Source organism: Oncorhynchus tshawytscha, linkage group LG20, assembly GCF_018296145.1.
Source record: "Oncorhynchus tshawytscha isolate Ot180627B linkage group LG20, Otsh_v2.0, whole genome shotgun sequence".
NCBI classification, from domain to species: domain Eukaryota; kingdom Metazoa; phylum Chordata; class Actinopteri; order Salmoniformes; family Salmonidae; genus Oncorhynchus; species Oncorhynchus tshawytscha.
The window spans coordinates 11007550-11023522 of record NC_056448.1 but is presented as its reverse complement, the minus strand read 5'-3'; the positions used below and the strand labels follow the sequence as shown (position 1 = coordinate 11023522).

Here is a 15973-nt window from a genome sequence, read left to right as displayed (position 1 = left end):
GGCACTCCTCAGTAAAAGGCACATTACAGCCAACTTGGAGTTTTTCAATAGGCACCTAAAGGACTCTCAGTCAATGGGAAACAATATTCTCTGGTCTGATTAAACCAGGATTGAACTCTTGAGCCTGAATGCCAACCGTCATGTCTGGAGGAAACCTGGCACCATCCCTACGGTGAAGCATGGTAGTAGCAGCATCCTGCTGTGGGGATCTCGTTCAGCGGCAGGGACTGGAAGACTAGTCAGGATTGAGGGGAAGATGAACGTAGCAAAGTACAAAGTGGTGAAAACCTGCTCCAGAGCGCTCAGGACCTCAGACTGGGACGACGGTTCACCTTCCAACAGGACAACGACCCCAAGCACACAGCCAAGACAACACAGGAGTGGCTTCGGGACAAGTCTCTGAATGTCCATGAGTGGCCCAGCCAGAGCCCGGACTTGAACCCGATCGAACATCTCTGGAGAGACCTGAAAATAGCTGTGCAGCGATGCTCCCCATCCAACCTGACAGAGCTTGAGAGGATCTGCAGAGAAGAATGGGAGAAACTCCCCGAATACAGGTGTGCCAAGCTTGTAGTGTCATACCCAAGAAAACTCAAGGCTGTAATCGCTGCCAAAGGTGCTTCAACAAGGTACTGAGTAAAGGGTCTGAATACTTGTCAACATAGTATTTCATTTTTTTATATACATTTGCAAAAATGTCTAAAAACCTGTTTTTGCTTTGTCGTTATGGGATAATGTGTGTAGATTGATGTGGAAAAACATTAATTTAATCAATTTTAGAATACTGCTGTAATGTAACAAAATGTGGAAAAAGACAAGTGGTCTGAATACTTTCCGAATGCACTGTATATCCAGGTATCTCTGCCCTAGCACTTAATCCCATTACATTACACATAAATCATTGAATAAAAGTGTCTTCTGTAGGGGATGAGATTTGTTAAGAGCCGTGAGGCATGGTCTGAATATTAACACGCATTGCTTGTGGTATGGTTTTGGAAACATTAGGACCTTATCTTTAATATCAGAGAGAAATACTTTTCTAAAAACAGAAGGTTGTTGATAAACACCTTTTAAAAGGGCTAGGGTTCCCACAAGGCCATATTTCCATGTTACAGCGCTTGTTTACGGAAAACAGACAGAAGACCATGGACTACCTGTACTAGTTAGCCATCTTTGTCACCGAACACCTGTGTGTAAACGGAAGACCGACGCCACAAACCCGTTGTCCCTGAAAAATACTGTAGGCTGCAACTGTATACAGTACAGTAAGTGTGTATTTTGCATTTGTGAAATGATTGATGTGATATGAAAGTAGAGGGATTTATGTTGCTAGTACCATTCCGCAATTGAACATCGATAAACCTTTAGATGGTGAATTTGGTTGTTTTGGCTTCCAGAGCCAATTCACCCTTTAAACAGAACATGTAAAATCCTTGGACTAAGATGAGTAACTTTAGTCCAATATTGGGCAGCCTTGCCTTAAAATGCTTAAGTAGACTGGAACTGTGACAACAAAAAAGTAATGGTAAACGGCCTGAGTGGGACATCTTCATTGATCCACCAGCTTTGATTTAGCTTTAGGACCTAGACAGAAAGTAAGATGAGAAGCGAGAGGGTTTGCTCAGCTTAAAATCTGTCCACGATAATAAGACCAAGAAGTGAGGATTTTTTTATGATAGTCAATGAGTGTCGAATTTAGTCAACAAAAAATGTCATTCCTAATTTGCTACGTGAGGCTTATTTGATCGAATAGAAGTTCTGTGCATACCTCACAAGACATGCCACAAGAGTGACTACATGACTACATGGAACTCTATTCCACATCAAGTAAATCATGACAGCAGTAAAATTAGATTACAAAAACACCATATGGGACAGCGGGGACTGCGAAGCAACACAAACATTGGCACAGACACATGCATACACACACGATAACATACGCACTATACATACACATGGATTTAGTACTGTATAAATGTGGTACTGGTGGGAGTAGGGGCCTGAGGGCACACAGTGTGTTGTGAAATATGTGAATGTATTGTAATGTTTTTTAAATTGTATAAACTGCCTTAATTTTGCTAGACCCCAGGAAGAGTACCTGCTGCCGGGGATCCATAATAAATACAAATGGTTAGGTTGTTAATAAGACGCACGTGGCATTCCGGCAATTTACAACAAAAAAATACTATATTGGTGTTGTGCCAGTTGTTGACGAGCAAAACTGCCCTCTCATTTGCTAGAATGGTCCCGCCTGATCTTGCCTGTCTTCTATCTTTGAGGACATGTATTTCCATCGTTAGAGCGGTCATTCGACTATCTCTAGATATTCTTTCACCAAGTTGACGATTCACCGAGCGCTCCTCCACGGCCCACTTGTGATTGGCTACAGGTAGGCCTACATGTTCACTTGAACCCAGTCTGGTGTTTGAAACGGTGGAATGACCGAATCTGGATACAGTTTGAAATTGCTATTTACTTTTGATTTGTAGCAATAGTAGAGTAGCATTGCAGCAAAATTGAATATAGCCTACATGTAAACGGCAAGGAAGAGGAGCTTTCACCGCTGAGATGGTGATTTCTGACTAGTAGACGTAGCCTATCATGTCAATCCTTCCTGAATTCATTGCAAATGTTACAAACCAATTGCACAAGGTAAGCTTGCTTCATGACTAACGTTAATTTTATTTATCTATCACTTTTGCAGGATTGTAATCCAATTCGCAGTGGTAGTCTATAACATTGAGTTAGTTCATAGGCAAGGAACTCAAACCTCAGCCTCTGAGGTCGAGAATACATAGTCTCTGAATATGGCCCATAGACAATGCAGTCATGCAACATTCAACTAACCTTTACTTGCCGGTACTTTCTTCGTCCTTGATTCAGAAAGCTGCGGTGTATTATAAACATCTGTTTCCAGTTGCAGGTGGAACGCCAAAAAAAAAGAAATATCCAGGAAAGTCTTAAATGCGTCTTGCATGTGTGTAGATCTTTGTTTGGGTTGCGTGGCCGCGGCATTGTCACTTCAAAAAAAAATGGATAGTTTATGGAAAGAATTTGGAAACGTGAAATGTCTGCTAGCTAAAATGTCTCCTCACTCTCTGCAAAAAGTGCCTTTAATATCTTTCTGATGAATATTACCTCATTATTGGGGTTCTACTTGCGACTAGAACAGGAGATTATAAAACAATGCGGGCTTCTGAATCGAGATGTAATAATGTATCGCCAAGTAGTGTGAATGAATGGCAAAACATTTGCTGATTAGGCAAATCCTTAAGCAGCACCATCATATCAATGGCTATTCGCAAGCTTTAACATGTAATGTTGGGTATAGTTTATTGGCTAGTTAGTGTACCGTGTTTTTTGTTTCACAATGAACTGTCAGAAAAACTGAAACCAGAAAGAGAGACAATTATGGGTCCTGTGTTGCTCAGTTGCAACACCAGGGTTGTGGGTTCGATTCCCACGGGTGCTAGTATGCAAATGTAGGGAATCACAACTGTAAGTTGCACTGGATAAAATTGTCTGCTAAATTGCCCTTGTTTGGCATATTAGAAATTAAAGGATAGCATGTGTGTAACACTGAGTAAGTAAGGATCTGTAGCGTTTCAGTTCTGAAGTTCATGTTAGTAAAGTGAGACAAGTTTAGTGCAGTAAGAATGGGCTTTAAAGTGATACTTTGGCAATGACGCCCTTTATTTACTTCCCAAGAGTCAGATGAACTTGTGGATACTATCATACTTAAATACTTCCTTAACTCTCTTTCTGTCAGATATCAATTGCGTGCCTATGCCTCACCTCAAGACAAGGCTATCCAATAAAATAAGTCAAGTACAAGAAATGTGGATATTATGGAGACCTCAAACTCATTTAGCATTTCAGAAGAACCCCCACCCCATCCCACAGCATTTCAGGATAAGGCTATACATGATCACCTTCCCTTTTCCAAATTATTGCATGATGGATTGTACAAATGCTAAGGCATACCCATGATTATACACATTGGGCAAGTAGGTTAGAGAAGACCTTTTGACAACTTTAAACAGTGATATTATACGGCAGACAATCAAATGCATGTGATGGTTGGCTGAACATGAGTAACTTGGGGGTTGATCTATCAGCTGATGAAATTTATGCAATGTTTGCTCTGGCCATGCACTTAGCCTACGGTTGCTTAATGTTTCACATGCAAATTCAGCAATAAAGATACTGTATACATTTCACAAGAGAATGTGTATTCTGTCAAACATTGTTTAAAGCAACTGGACGAATGACAATGTTCTGGTATCTTTGTTTTTTTCCCCTCCGTCTATTCAGCCTCTTTCCTCACAAGTCCACCATGCCGATTGAATTGGCCATGCCGCTCTACCTGTCAAACGATGACTTCTGCTACACGAGGTCCCCGAAATCACTGCAACCACTACGACCCTGTCTGAAGCCCTGCATGCAGTTCAAACCCTCTGCCCCTCCTATGCAGACTGAGCCAGATTTGCTTCATGAGAAGAATGGGAAACCTAAAAGGCGAGTGTCCTTCGCCGACCACAAGGGCCTGGCCCTCACCAAGGTGAAGTTCTTTTCTCATTTTGACACTATTAACATCCCACTCAACATCACAGAGCTGTTCAGCTCTTCACTCAAGTTACCAAATGAGGAGGACAAACTGATAATGGGCTTCACCCAGCCCTCCTCTGATTACCTGCTGTTCCGTCAGCGTCTGGAGACTGAGCTTGTCTGCCTAGAGCACTGCATGCTGAAAGAGAAGGCACTGTCTGGAACTGTGAAAGTCAAAAACCTGTCCTTTGAGAAGTCTGTCAAGGTGCGTGTAACCTTTGACACTTGGAAAAGCTACACGGACTTGGAGTGCCAGTACTTGAAGGACACCTACACAGGCTCGAACTATGACACCTTCGCCTTCAAGGTTTCCCTTCCAGCTGAGCTGAGGCCGCACAAGCACATAGAGTTTGCCATCTGCTACAAAGTCAATGGCCAGACATACTGGGACGGTAACCAGGGCCGAAACTACAGGATCATCTGGTCTGCTCTGAAGATGGACGGCCAGGGCAGCTTCAGCAATAACCAGCAGAGACACTCGTTTGATCTTGGAATTCAATTCGACTTCTATGGAAGTCCTAGATGCTCCCATGGGATGTTCCCAGAGTGGCCAAGTTATGCAGGATATGAGGATATTAGACCGTACTACTGAAAAGCCGTCATCCTTAGAGTAAAGTGTTTTTTTGTTCAGAAAAAGGGCTGTTCCCGAAAATGTTTTTTTTTTTTTTTTTTTTTTTTTTCAGGCCAGGCCAGTCTCGCCATGCTCGGGGGAACAAAAGCAATAAGAAAAAGAAATACGTTTTGGGATGGGGGTTGTATACTCTGTGGATTATCAGAACTAGAATATTCAGATGTGACATTTACTGATTGCAAAGCAGGTTTAATTAACAGGCATATCTCAGTGTAGATGTTGACTGAACCAAGAGAAGAACATAATTAATATCTAGCTTTTGTACTTGATCTACAGTGGGTTCTGGAATTATTGGATCCCTTGATAAAGATTAGTAAAAAAACGAAAAATTCAAACTGGTCTCTTCTATGCTCAAAAAATGTATAAATTATATTTTGTACTAATACAATTGCTCAGACAAAGATTTTGTTTAACAAGTAATAAAAAAAAATCTCAAAGTTGAGGTCAAAATTTAGGGATCCCATGTTTTCAATATGCCATCACCCTTCCTTTGCGAGGATAACGACAATTGAGCCTTTTTCAAAAATGTTTTGGCCCCATAACATCAAAGATGCACCACTATATTTTACAGTAGGGATTAGGTATTTTCTGCATATGCGTTGTTCTTTTGAAGGCTAAACCCACCATTGGTGTGCGTGGTCAAAGAGCTCTATTTTCATGTCGTATGACCATAGCACCGCCTGAAGTTTGCTAAACGGCAATGGCACTTGGATAGGAACCAGTGCTATTGTCATAAGACATGAAAATAGTAGTCTTTGGCCACGCACACCAATGGTGGGTTTAGCCTTCGAAAGAACAATGCGCATGCAGAAAATACTTCAGCCCTACTGTGAATTGTGTCGTTATCCTTAAAAAGGGATGGACAAACACAGGGATGCTGGACTATTGAAAACAGAGGATCCAATCATTTTGTCCCTTATCTTTTTGAGATTGTTTAACAAGTATTATATATATATATATATATATATATCTCTGAGCAATTGTATTAGTGTAAAATATACATTTCATGCAATATAGCTCAGTTTTTATTTTATACAGTGTATTTTGCCCCTCTTTGTCAAGGGATCCAGTAATTCTGGACCCCACTGTGTGTTGGGATAAGCCATTACATTAACTGGTAAAACTATGTACACTTATGTGTGATGCAGGTCAAAATAATTGGAAGAACAATGTTTACGATGAAACTTTCAATGATTTTTAACAAATAGATTTGGAATCAAAATGTCTGTACTTTCACATCACATCTCTTGTACTGAGTTCTTTAAGTTGATTTATGTTAAGTGATATGACTTCAGAATAGACTGGTATTTTTAAGTCCCTTCAGGATTTGCACCATGTTTGTACTGAGCTCATTCTGGAATGTGGGCGTATTGAGTTCAAATCCTTCCATTTTTAAAGGGGTGGGAATGGCAGGAATTTACTTGGGACTGGAACCTTAGAAATACACATTTCTGTCTGCTCCTGTTGATGATTTAAAATGTTTTACCGTGTTCACTATGCTGCTCTATGTAAATAAGAGTCATTGGATATGTTTTTAAAGGAACAAGTATGAAGGATGGATTTTTGTATGTCAGAATTAAATATGTTTTGCAAGAATATTACATTTTTTTTGTTTATTTAAACTCCTCGTTGAAACCTCCAGCACAGAGGTGGTATTACTACTGTGGGTGATATGAAACAAGCCTTTTGATGGCAATTCAGTGAAATGATAGGAGAGCTAACCAAAGGTTTGTTTGACTTATCAATCCCATGACCTCGTCACTATGAACTATGATACTCAAACAGATGTCTATAGAAGTGACTGATGAAGCCTGTTCAACGCATAGCAACCTGTACAAAGGTCTGCCAGCTGAACTATATTCAGCAAGACCCTTAGACACCATTCACCAAGCCATACATTAACAGCTAAGACTGTTTACTGTAGAGTTCACTACTATATCAAACACACTAAAAACAAAAATGAACTGAGTGAGGGGGAAGAAATCTTTCTTGGTCACTAAGAACAATTTGCTGCCTTTTATAAAGGGTCTTATAAGAGTCAGCAATTTTAGCATGTAAATCTTGGGGCAAACAGAAAATATAAGGAATTTGAAATTATTTATAATTTAACTTCTACTTTTGATACTTAAGTATATTTTAAAATCAAATACTTTTAGACTTTTACTCAAGTAGTATTTTGCTGGGTGACTTTTACTAGTAACTTTCTATTAAGGTATCAAAACTTTTACTCAAGTATGACAATTGGGTACTTTATCCACCACTGACAAACGGTGCCCACAAACTGTTAGGGCCCACATAAAGCTTTCCCAACTGCGGAGTACCAACATCAGTCCCAACACCTTACCACTGCCACACCTGGCAATCAGCGTTGGTTCGTGTGGAAGCAAAACAGTTAATTCAGCCTCATTTACTGCCTTTCAAAAAGAATCATGGCTGACTTGCAAAAACAAATGTGTTTTCTACTGACAATTGAGATGTACAAACTATGGCATAAGGGGACGACAAGCGGAAAAGAGGCAAATACATAATTTTAAGACATCAATGAGTGAGCTAGGTTGGAGGTAGCCATAACTATTTGTCCACCACTTTTGAAATGTACAGTGACAATTCAGAACATTGGCCATTGTTAGTGTTCTCCCTGTACACCAAGTCAGAACCGTAGGATAGATAAAGGAGGCATATAAGCAGACCATGAAGGCTCTTACAATATTCAATGATTACATTTCTCTAAAACTTGAACCCGAACGAACATGTCTGGAGAGACCTGAAAATAGCTGCGCAGCTACGCTCCCCATCCAACCTGACGGAGCTTGAGAGGATCTGCAGAGAAGAATGGGAGAAACTCCCCAAGTACAGGTGTGCCAAGCTTCTAGCATCATACCACAAAGGCTGTAATCGCTGCCAAAGGTGCTTAAACAAAGTACTGGATAAAGGTTCTGAATACTTACACTACCGTTCAAAAGTTTGGGGTCACTTAGAAATGTCCTTGTTTTTGTAAGAAAAGCATTTTTTTGTCCATTAAAATAGCATCAAATTGATCAGAAATAGTGAAGACATTGTTAATGTTGTACATTTCTATTGTAGCTGGGAATGGCTGATTTTTAATGGAATGTCTACGTAGGTGTACAGATGCCCATTATCAGCAACCATCACTCCTGTGTTCCAATGGCACGTTGTGTTAACTAATCCAGGTTTAGCATTTTGAAAGGCTAATTGATCATTAGAAAACCCTTTTGCAATTATGTTAGCACAGCTGAAAACTGTCCTGATTAAAGAAGCAATAAAACGGTCCTTCTTTAGACTAGTTGAGTATCTGGAGCATCAGCATTTCTGGGTTTGATTACAGGCTCAAAATGGCCAGAAACAAAGACCTTTCTTCTGAAACTCGTCAGTCTATTCTTGTTCTGAGAAATGAAGGCTGTGTATGAGATCTGTGTACTACTCCCTTCACAGAACAACGCAAACTGGCCCTAACCAGAATAGAAAGAGGAGTGGGAGTCCCTGGTGCACAACTGAGCAAGAGGACAAGTACATTAGTGTGTCTAGTTTGAGAAACAGATGCCTCAAATATCATAAGTCCTCAACTGGCAGCTTCATTAAATAGTACCCGCAAAACACCAGTCTCAACGTCAACAGTGAGGAGGCGACTCCGGGATGCTGGCCTTCTAGGCAGAGTTGCATCGAAAAAGCCATATCTCAGACTGGCCAATAAAAAGAAAAGATTAAGATGGGCAAAAGAACCCAGGCACTGGACAGAGGAACTCTGCCTAGAAGGCCAGCATCCCGGAGTCGCCTCTTCACTGTTGATGTTGAGACTGGTTTTTTGCAGGTACTATTTAATGAAGCTGCCAGTGAGGACTTGTGAGGCATCTGTTTCTCAAACTAGACACTCTAATGTATTTGTCCTATTGCTCAGTTGTGCACTGGGGCCTCCCACTCCTCTTTCTATTCTGGTTAGAGCCAGTTTACGTTGTTCTGTGAAGGGAGTAGTACACAGATCTCGTACACAGCTTTGCACGATATCGTCAATTTGCTTTTCCTTCAAAAACAAGGACATTTCTAAGTGACCCCAAACATATGAACGGTAGTGTATGTAAATGTGATATTTCCGTTTTTAATTTTGTATACATTTGCAAACACAAAAAAACTGTTTTTGCTTTGTCATTATGGGGTGTTGTGTGTACATTGAGGAGGAAAAAAACTATTTAATCAATTTTAGAATAAGGCTGTAATGTAACAAAATGTGGGAAAAGTCAAGGGGTCTGAATACTTTCCGAATACACTATGTACAGTACCAGTCAAACGTTTGGACACACCTACTCATTCAAGGGTTTATTTTTTATTTTTTACTATTTTCTACATTGTAGAATAATAGTGAAGACATCAAAACTATGAAATGACACATATGGAATCATGTAGTAACCAAAAAAGTGTTAAACAATCCAAATATATTTTATATTTGAGATTCTTCAAATAGCCACCCTTTGTCCTTTGCCTTTCTCTCAACCAGCTTCATGAGGTAGTCACTTGGAATGCATTTCAATTAATAGGTGTTCCTTGTGAAAAGTTCATTTTTAATGCGTTTGAGCCAATCAGTTGTGTTGTGACAAGGTTGGGGTGGTATACAGAAGATAGCCCTATATGGTAAAATATTTAAAAAAGTCCATATTATGACAAGAATGAGTAGTTGTGTCCAAACCTTTGACTAGTACTGTATGTGGAACAAAGCCTTACAATTATGTTTAGTTATTAATTTCATTTGAGAATAATTCACATCCCACTGTTAAATCAACTTTCCATGCACAGTGTAAGCACCAGTATTTCTGCATGAGTTGTGCTGTGACCACCAATGTACTGTAGCTTCACCATTATTGTATACTGAAGGACAATATCAACTTAACATACAACAATTTTAAAGATTTTACTGAGTTCCAGTTAATTTAAGGAAATCAGTCAATTGATGTAAACTCATTAAACCCTAATCTATGGATTTCACATGACTGGGAATACAGATATGCATTTGTTGGTCACAGATACCAACAAAAAAAGAGGTAGGGGTGTGGATCAGAAAACCAGTCAATATCTGGTGTGACCACCATTTACCTCATGCATTGCGACACATTTCCATCGCATGGAGTTGATCAGGCTGTTGATTGTGGCCTGTGGAATGTTGTCCCACTCCTCTTCAATTGCTGTGCGAAATTACTGGATATTGGCAGGAACTGGAACTTGCTGTCGTACACATTGACCCAGAGCATCCCATACATGCTCAATGGATGACATGTCTGGTGAGTATGCAGGTCATGGAAGAACTCTGGTATTTTCAGCTTCCAGAAAATGTGTACAGAACCTTCTGACATGGGGCTGTGCATTATCATGCTGAAACATGAGTTGATGACAGCAGATGAATGACACGACAATGGGTCTCAGGATCTTGTCACGGTATCTCAGTGCATTCAAATGGTCATCGGTAAAATTAAATTATGTTCATTGTCTAGTTTATGCCTGCCCATAGCATAATCCCACAACCACCATGGGGCACTTTGTTCACAACGTTGACAAAAGAAAATCTCTGGCTCACACAATGCCATACATGTGGTCTACGGTTGTGAGGCCGGTTGGACGTATTGCCAAATTCTCTAAAATGATGTTGGGTATGGTATGGTAGAGAAATTAACATTCAATTTTCTGGTAACAGCTCTGGTGGACATTCCTGCAGTCAGCATGCAAATTGCTCACCCCTCAAAACTTGAGACATTGTGTTGTGTGACAAAACAGCACATTTTAGAGCTGCACCTGTGTAACGATCATCCTGTCAGCTTCTTGATATGCCACACCTGTCAAGTGGATGGATTATCTTGGCAAAGAGATGTAAACAAATTTGTTTACAACATTTGAGAGAAATAAGCTTTTTGTGCTTGTGGAAAATGTCTAGGATATTTTATTTCAGCTCATTAAACATGGGACCAACACTTTATATTTTGCGTTTATATTTTTGTTTCATAAATTAGATTGATTGCTTGTTACTTTCTAGTGCCTCCTTGTTTAGATTCAACTAAAAAGAGGAGCCTGGTAGTCGATTTACTGATGTAATGACCTTCCCTGTCATTAGGTGTCGCTAATGTATTTTAGGCTACAAGTTTAACCGGAACTGCAACCGGAGATTACGTTTGATTGTTTATATTTTCCCACAATTTTATATGTATTATGTAAAATGTGTATTGTCTGAATAAGGTTGGAAAGATATGAATAAAGGGAAGTGTCTAATATCGTGTAACGTTAACCTTGTTCCGCGACAAACTTCGGATAAATATTTTTTTTAATCACTGACCACGGACACGCGGGAAGAACGCGCGGAAACAGAGGACATGACAGGAGGATTGTTTGCTACAAAGAGACCAGTTAGCTAGCAAGTAGCACGCAAACATTTTATTTCCAGTCAACATACTTGGATTAGTTGGTTGAGACAATCCTATCCCTCAATAATGGAGGAATACAAGGAGAATATTCAAGACAAGGGTGACAATGTGAAATTGTCTTCTAAACCCGAGGAAGATGACAAGGTGAGTAATTTACTTTAGAGCTAACGTTAACTCTGCTACAGTAGGAATAACAGCCAGGTGATATTTTAAACGAGTTACCTACTTGTGAGACTAACGTTATATTCCTTTCTCTATTTCAAGTCTTGCAACAAGGTGTGTAGTAACATTGGCGAACCTGTCCCTCAAGTATCTTCTACTCGTGGCGAGTTCAGTGATCCTGTTTACAAGGAGATTGCTCTTGCAAATGGACATATCAACCGCATGAACAAGGATGAGCTTCGGTCTAAACTGGCAGAGTTTAAGCTTGACACAAGGTATGTAGGAACACTTGTTTCAGCAGGAGATTGCTACAAACGTAATCCATTGGAGATCAGGATTTCTACGTTAGGAAATCCCAGAGCTGCTTGACATGTCACTGGAAAAAGATCTGTATCACTGAACATGATCCCAAGTGTGTGTGTCTCTCTCTCTCTCTCTCACTGTGTGTAGAGGTGTGAAGGATGTGATGAAGAAGCGGTTGAAGAACTACTACAAGAAGCAGAAGCTGTCTTTGATGCAGTCTGTGACAGAGGGTGGACCAACTGATGCCTACTACGACTTCATCTGTGTGGTGGACTTTGAGGCAACGTGTGAACAAGACAACCCCCTTGACTTCACGCATGAAATCATTGAGTTTCCAATGGTCCTGTTCAACACCCACACTTTAGACATTGTAAGTGAGGAGGGGACATTGTTAGAATCAATGCATTGTCAGGCTTGCGTGTACTATCAGATGTATGGCCCTTTTGAGTTCACATTAGTAGTTGATGCAAATAATACACATGTTTTGTTATCATGAATGACACTTGATTTCATTGTAGGAGGACAGCTTTCAGGAATATGTCAGGCCAGAAGTCAACACACAGCTGTCAGAGTTCTGCATAAAGTTGACAGGGATAACACAGGTGAGACACCAGACAGATTGTTGTCTAAACCAATTTTGAAGGACTAGAATACTATGATCCACAATACTTCACACATTGTACTGTTAATATAAGAGTTTTCTAACTGCTTTTTTTGGGCCAGAAAATGGTGGATGAAGCAGACACGTTCCCCGATGTTCTTAAGCGGGTGGTGCTTTGGCTTCAGGAGAAAGAGCTTGGCACAAAATACAAATATGCCATTCTTACAGATGGGTACGTACGTGTTGTCAGAGGGCACTAACACTGCTTTTATGTATTAATGATAACTAGCGAGCTATTACATGTTCTCATTAGTACAACTATGTGCTTTTGTTATTTCCACAGATCTTGGGACATGAGCAAGTTCATGAACACCCAGTGCCGTTTAAGTCGGCTCAGATATCCACAGTTTGCAAAGAAGTGGATCAACATCAAAAAATTCTACGGAAACTTCTATAAGGTTGTGATAATAAAATGATCAGAAATATCTCTGTAAATGTAGAGACATGTTAGACACGATCTGTTGAGTAGAACAATAGAACTAGAATCCTCACTTTCTTTTTCACAGGTCCCTCGTACCCAGACCAAGCTGAGTAGCATGCTAGAGAAGCTGGGACTTCAATACGAGGGCCGCCCTCACTCTGGCCTGGATGACTCGCGCAACATTGCTCGCATTGCGCTGCGCATGCTGCAGGATGGCTGCCAACTGCGCATCAACGAGCGCATGCATGAAGGACAGCTGCGGACTGTGCCCAGCTCTGCCCCTGTGGAAGGAGCCCCACCCCCACATAATCCTCGCAGCAGAGTCTAGCCCCCCACCTCGACTTCAGCTCCACATCCCCTGGCTCTGACTTCCACATTGGGGCCTTCAAGCAGGCATCCCATGTCTGTTTTACTCCCATGACTTGAAAATAATTCATTGTTTTTCCCACTCAATCTGAGTCTACTTTTTGTCCCAAATTGTGGGACTCTGTGGATAGTTTTTTAATTTTATTAGTAGTGCCACTTACCACAATAAAAATGTTGTTTCTGCCTTTTGACAACTTCTGTAGATTTCCACAGTAGCACTCAGACATGGTTTGCTACAAGTTTCTTTAAAGAATAATTGTTATTTCGCTGGGCTTTTGTCTTTCATATTGTCTGAAAACAAAACTACCTTGCTGACCCTCAAATGTACTTAACTGTGTCTGTTAGAGGCCTAGCTTCAGTTTATTTTTTATTTTACAGCGCATGCCTGTGTACTTATTGAACTTGAGTCCACTAAAACAGGTTCAAGAAAATTGAGGATATGTTTGTAAGCAATGCTCAAACTCGTGGGCTAATAATGTATGCGCTATTGTCTTAAACCATTTCTAGTTTAATACTAATAAATATTTCCTTCATTTTAGCCTGCTTTCTTTACTTTCTGTGGGGCAGTATATTTTAAATGGCTTTTGTGGGAAAAATACACAATTGTCATACTTGAGTCGGGCACACCAACACTCAGACATCTTTTAAAAACGAGCGTTGGTGTTTAATGAGTCCGCCAGATCAGAGGCAATAGGGATGACCAGGGATGTTCTCTTGATAAGTGTGTGAATTGGACCATTTTCTTGTCTTGCCAAGCATTCAAAATGTAACGAGTACATTTGGGTGTCAGGGAAAAATGTATGGAGTAAAAAGTGCATCATTTTCTTTAGGAATGTAGTGAAGTTAAAAATATAAATAGTAAAGTACAGATACTCCCCAAAACGACTTCTGCTGTACTTATTAGTATTTTCACTTAAGTACTTTACACCACTGGTCCTTAACATGTATCGTCTATCTCGGTTTTTGTTTGTGTTGCGTTTTTTAATCAGTTTGAACTTCATGGACTCAGAATGAAAAGTAGCATCGCATTTGCATAAAATATAATTTACAAATGGTACATCTAACATTTCTGTGCTTCGTGGTAACGGGTTCACGAGAAAAGCATTATGCCCTTTTTATGTTATGTACAGTGCCTTGCGAAAGTATTCGGCCCCCTTGAACTTTGCGACCTTTTTGCCACATTTCAGGCTTCAAACATAAAGATAAAACTATTTTTTGTGAAGAATCAACAAGTGGGACACAATCATGAAGTGGAATGACATTTATTGGATATTTCAAACTTTTTTAACAAATCAAAAACTGAAAAATTGGGCGTGCAAAATTATTCAGTTAATACTTTGTAGCGCCACCTTTTGCTGCGATTACAGCTGTAAGTCGCTTGGGGTATGTCTATCAGTTTTGCACATCGAGAGACTGATATTTTTTCCCATTCCTCCTTGCAAAACAGCTCAGTGAGGTTGGATGGAGAGCATTTGTGAACAGCAGTTTTCAGTTCTTTCCACAGATTCTCGATTGGATTCAGGTCTGGACTTTGACTTGGCCATTCTAACACATGGATATGTTTATTTTTGAACCATTCCATTGTAGATTTTGCTTTATGTTTTGGATCATTTTCTTGTTGGAAGACAAATCTCCATCCCAGTCTCAGGTCTTTTGCAGACTCAATCAGGTTTTCTTCCAGAATGGTCCTGTATTTGGCTCCATCCATCTTCCCATCAATTTTAACCATCTTCCCTGTCCCTGCTGAAGAAAAGCAGGCCCAAACCATGATGCTGCCACCACCATGTTTGACAGTGGGGATGGTGTGTTCAGGGTGATGAGCTGTGTTGCTTTTACGCCAAACATAACGTTTTGCATTGTTGCCAAAAAGTTCAATTTTGGTTTCATCTGACCAGAGCACCTTCTTCCACATGTTTGGTGTGTCTCCCAGGTGGCTTGTGGCAAACTTTAAACAACACTTTTTATGGATATCTTTAAGAAATGGCTTTCTTCTTGCCACTCTTCCATAAAGGCCAGATTTGTGCAATATATGACTGATTGTTGTCCTATGGACAGAGTCTCCCACCTCAGCTGTAGATCTCTGCAGTTCATCCAGAGTGATCATGGGCCTCTTGGCTGCATCTCTGATCAGTCTTCTCCTTGTATGAGCTGAAAATTTAGAGGGACGGCCAGGTCTTGGTAGATTTGCAGTGGTCTGATACTCCTTCCATTTCAATATTATCGCTTGCACAGTGCTCCTTGGGATGTTTAAAGCTTGGGAAATCTTTTTGTATCCAAATACGGCTTTAAACTTCTTCACAACAGTATCTCGGACCTGCCTGGTGTGTTCCTTGTTCTTCATGATGCTCTCTGCGCTTTTAACGGACCTCTGAGACTATCACAGTGCAGGTGCATTTATACGG

At 40.3% G+C, this 15973-nt stretch overlaps 2 protein-coding genes across 4 annotated transcripts; both read left to right on the top strand.

The window, feature by feature from the left end:
- The first annotated feature begins 987 nt into the window (after window positions 1–987).
- LOC112219513 (protein phosphatase 1 regulatory subunit 3B) lies at window positions 988–5283 on the top strand. Of its 3 annotated transcripts, none has more exons than XM_024380826.2 (2): window positions 988–1265; window positions 4315–5283. In XM_024380826.2, the coding sequence occupies exon 2, from the start codon at window positions 4337–4339 to the stop codon at window positions 5198–5200; it is 864 nt and encodes a 287-aa protein (XP_024236594.1). In that variant the 5' UTR covers window positions 988–1265; window positions 4315–4336; the 3' UTR covers window positions 5201–5283. The 3 variants fall into 3 exon arrangements, with proteins under 3 accessions (XP_024236594.1, XP_024236593.1, XP_024236592.1); XM_024380825.2 differs by lacking the exon at window positions 988–1265 and adding an exon at window positions 2057–2389; XM_024380824.2 differs by lacking the exon at window positions 988–1265 and adding an exon at window positions 2401–2652.
- Window positions 5284–11403: 6120 nt separating this feature from the next.
- On the top strand, window positions 11404–14109 carry eri1 (exoribonuclease 1). The gene is made up of 7 exons (XM_024380821.1): window positions 11404–11802; window positions 11923–12095; window positions 12271–12493; window positions 12642–12725; window positions 12847–12956; window positions 13068–13182; window positions 13291–14109. Exons 1-7 carry the CDS (start codon window positions 11725–11727, stop codon window positions 13531–13533), a joined length of 1026 nt encoding a protein of 341 aa, XP_024236589.1. The 5' UTR covers window positions 11404–11724; the 3' UTR covers window positions 13534–14109.
- The last annotated feature ends 1864 nt before the right edge of the window (window positions 14110–15973 follow it).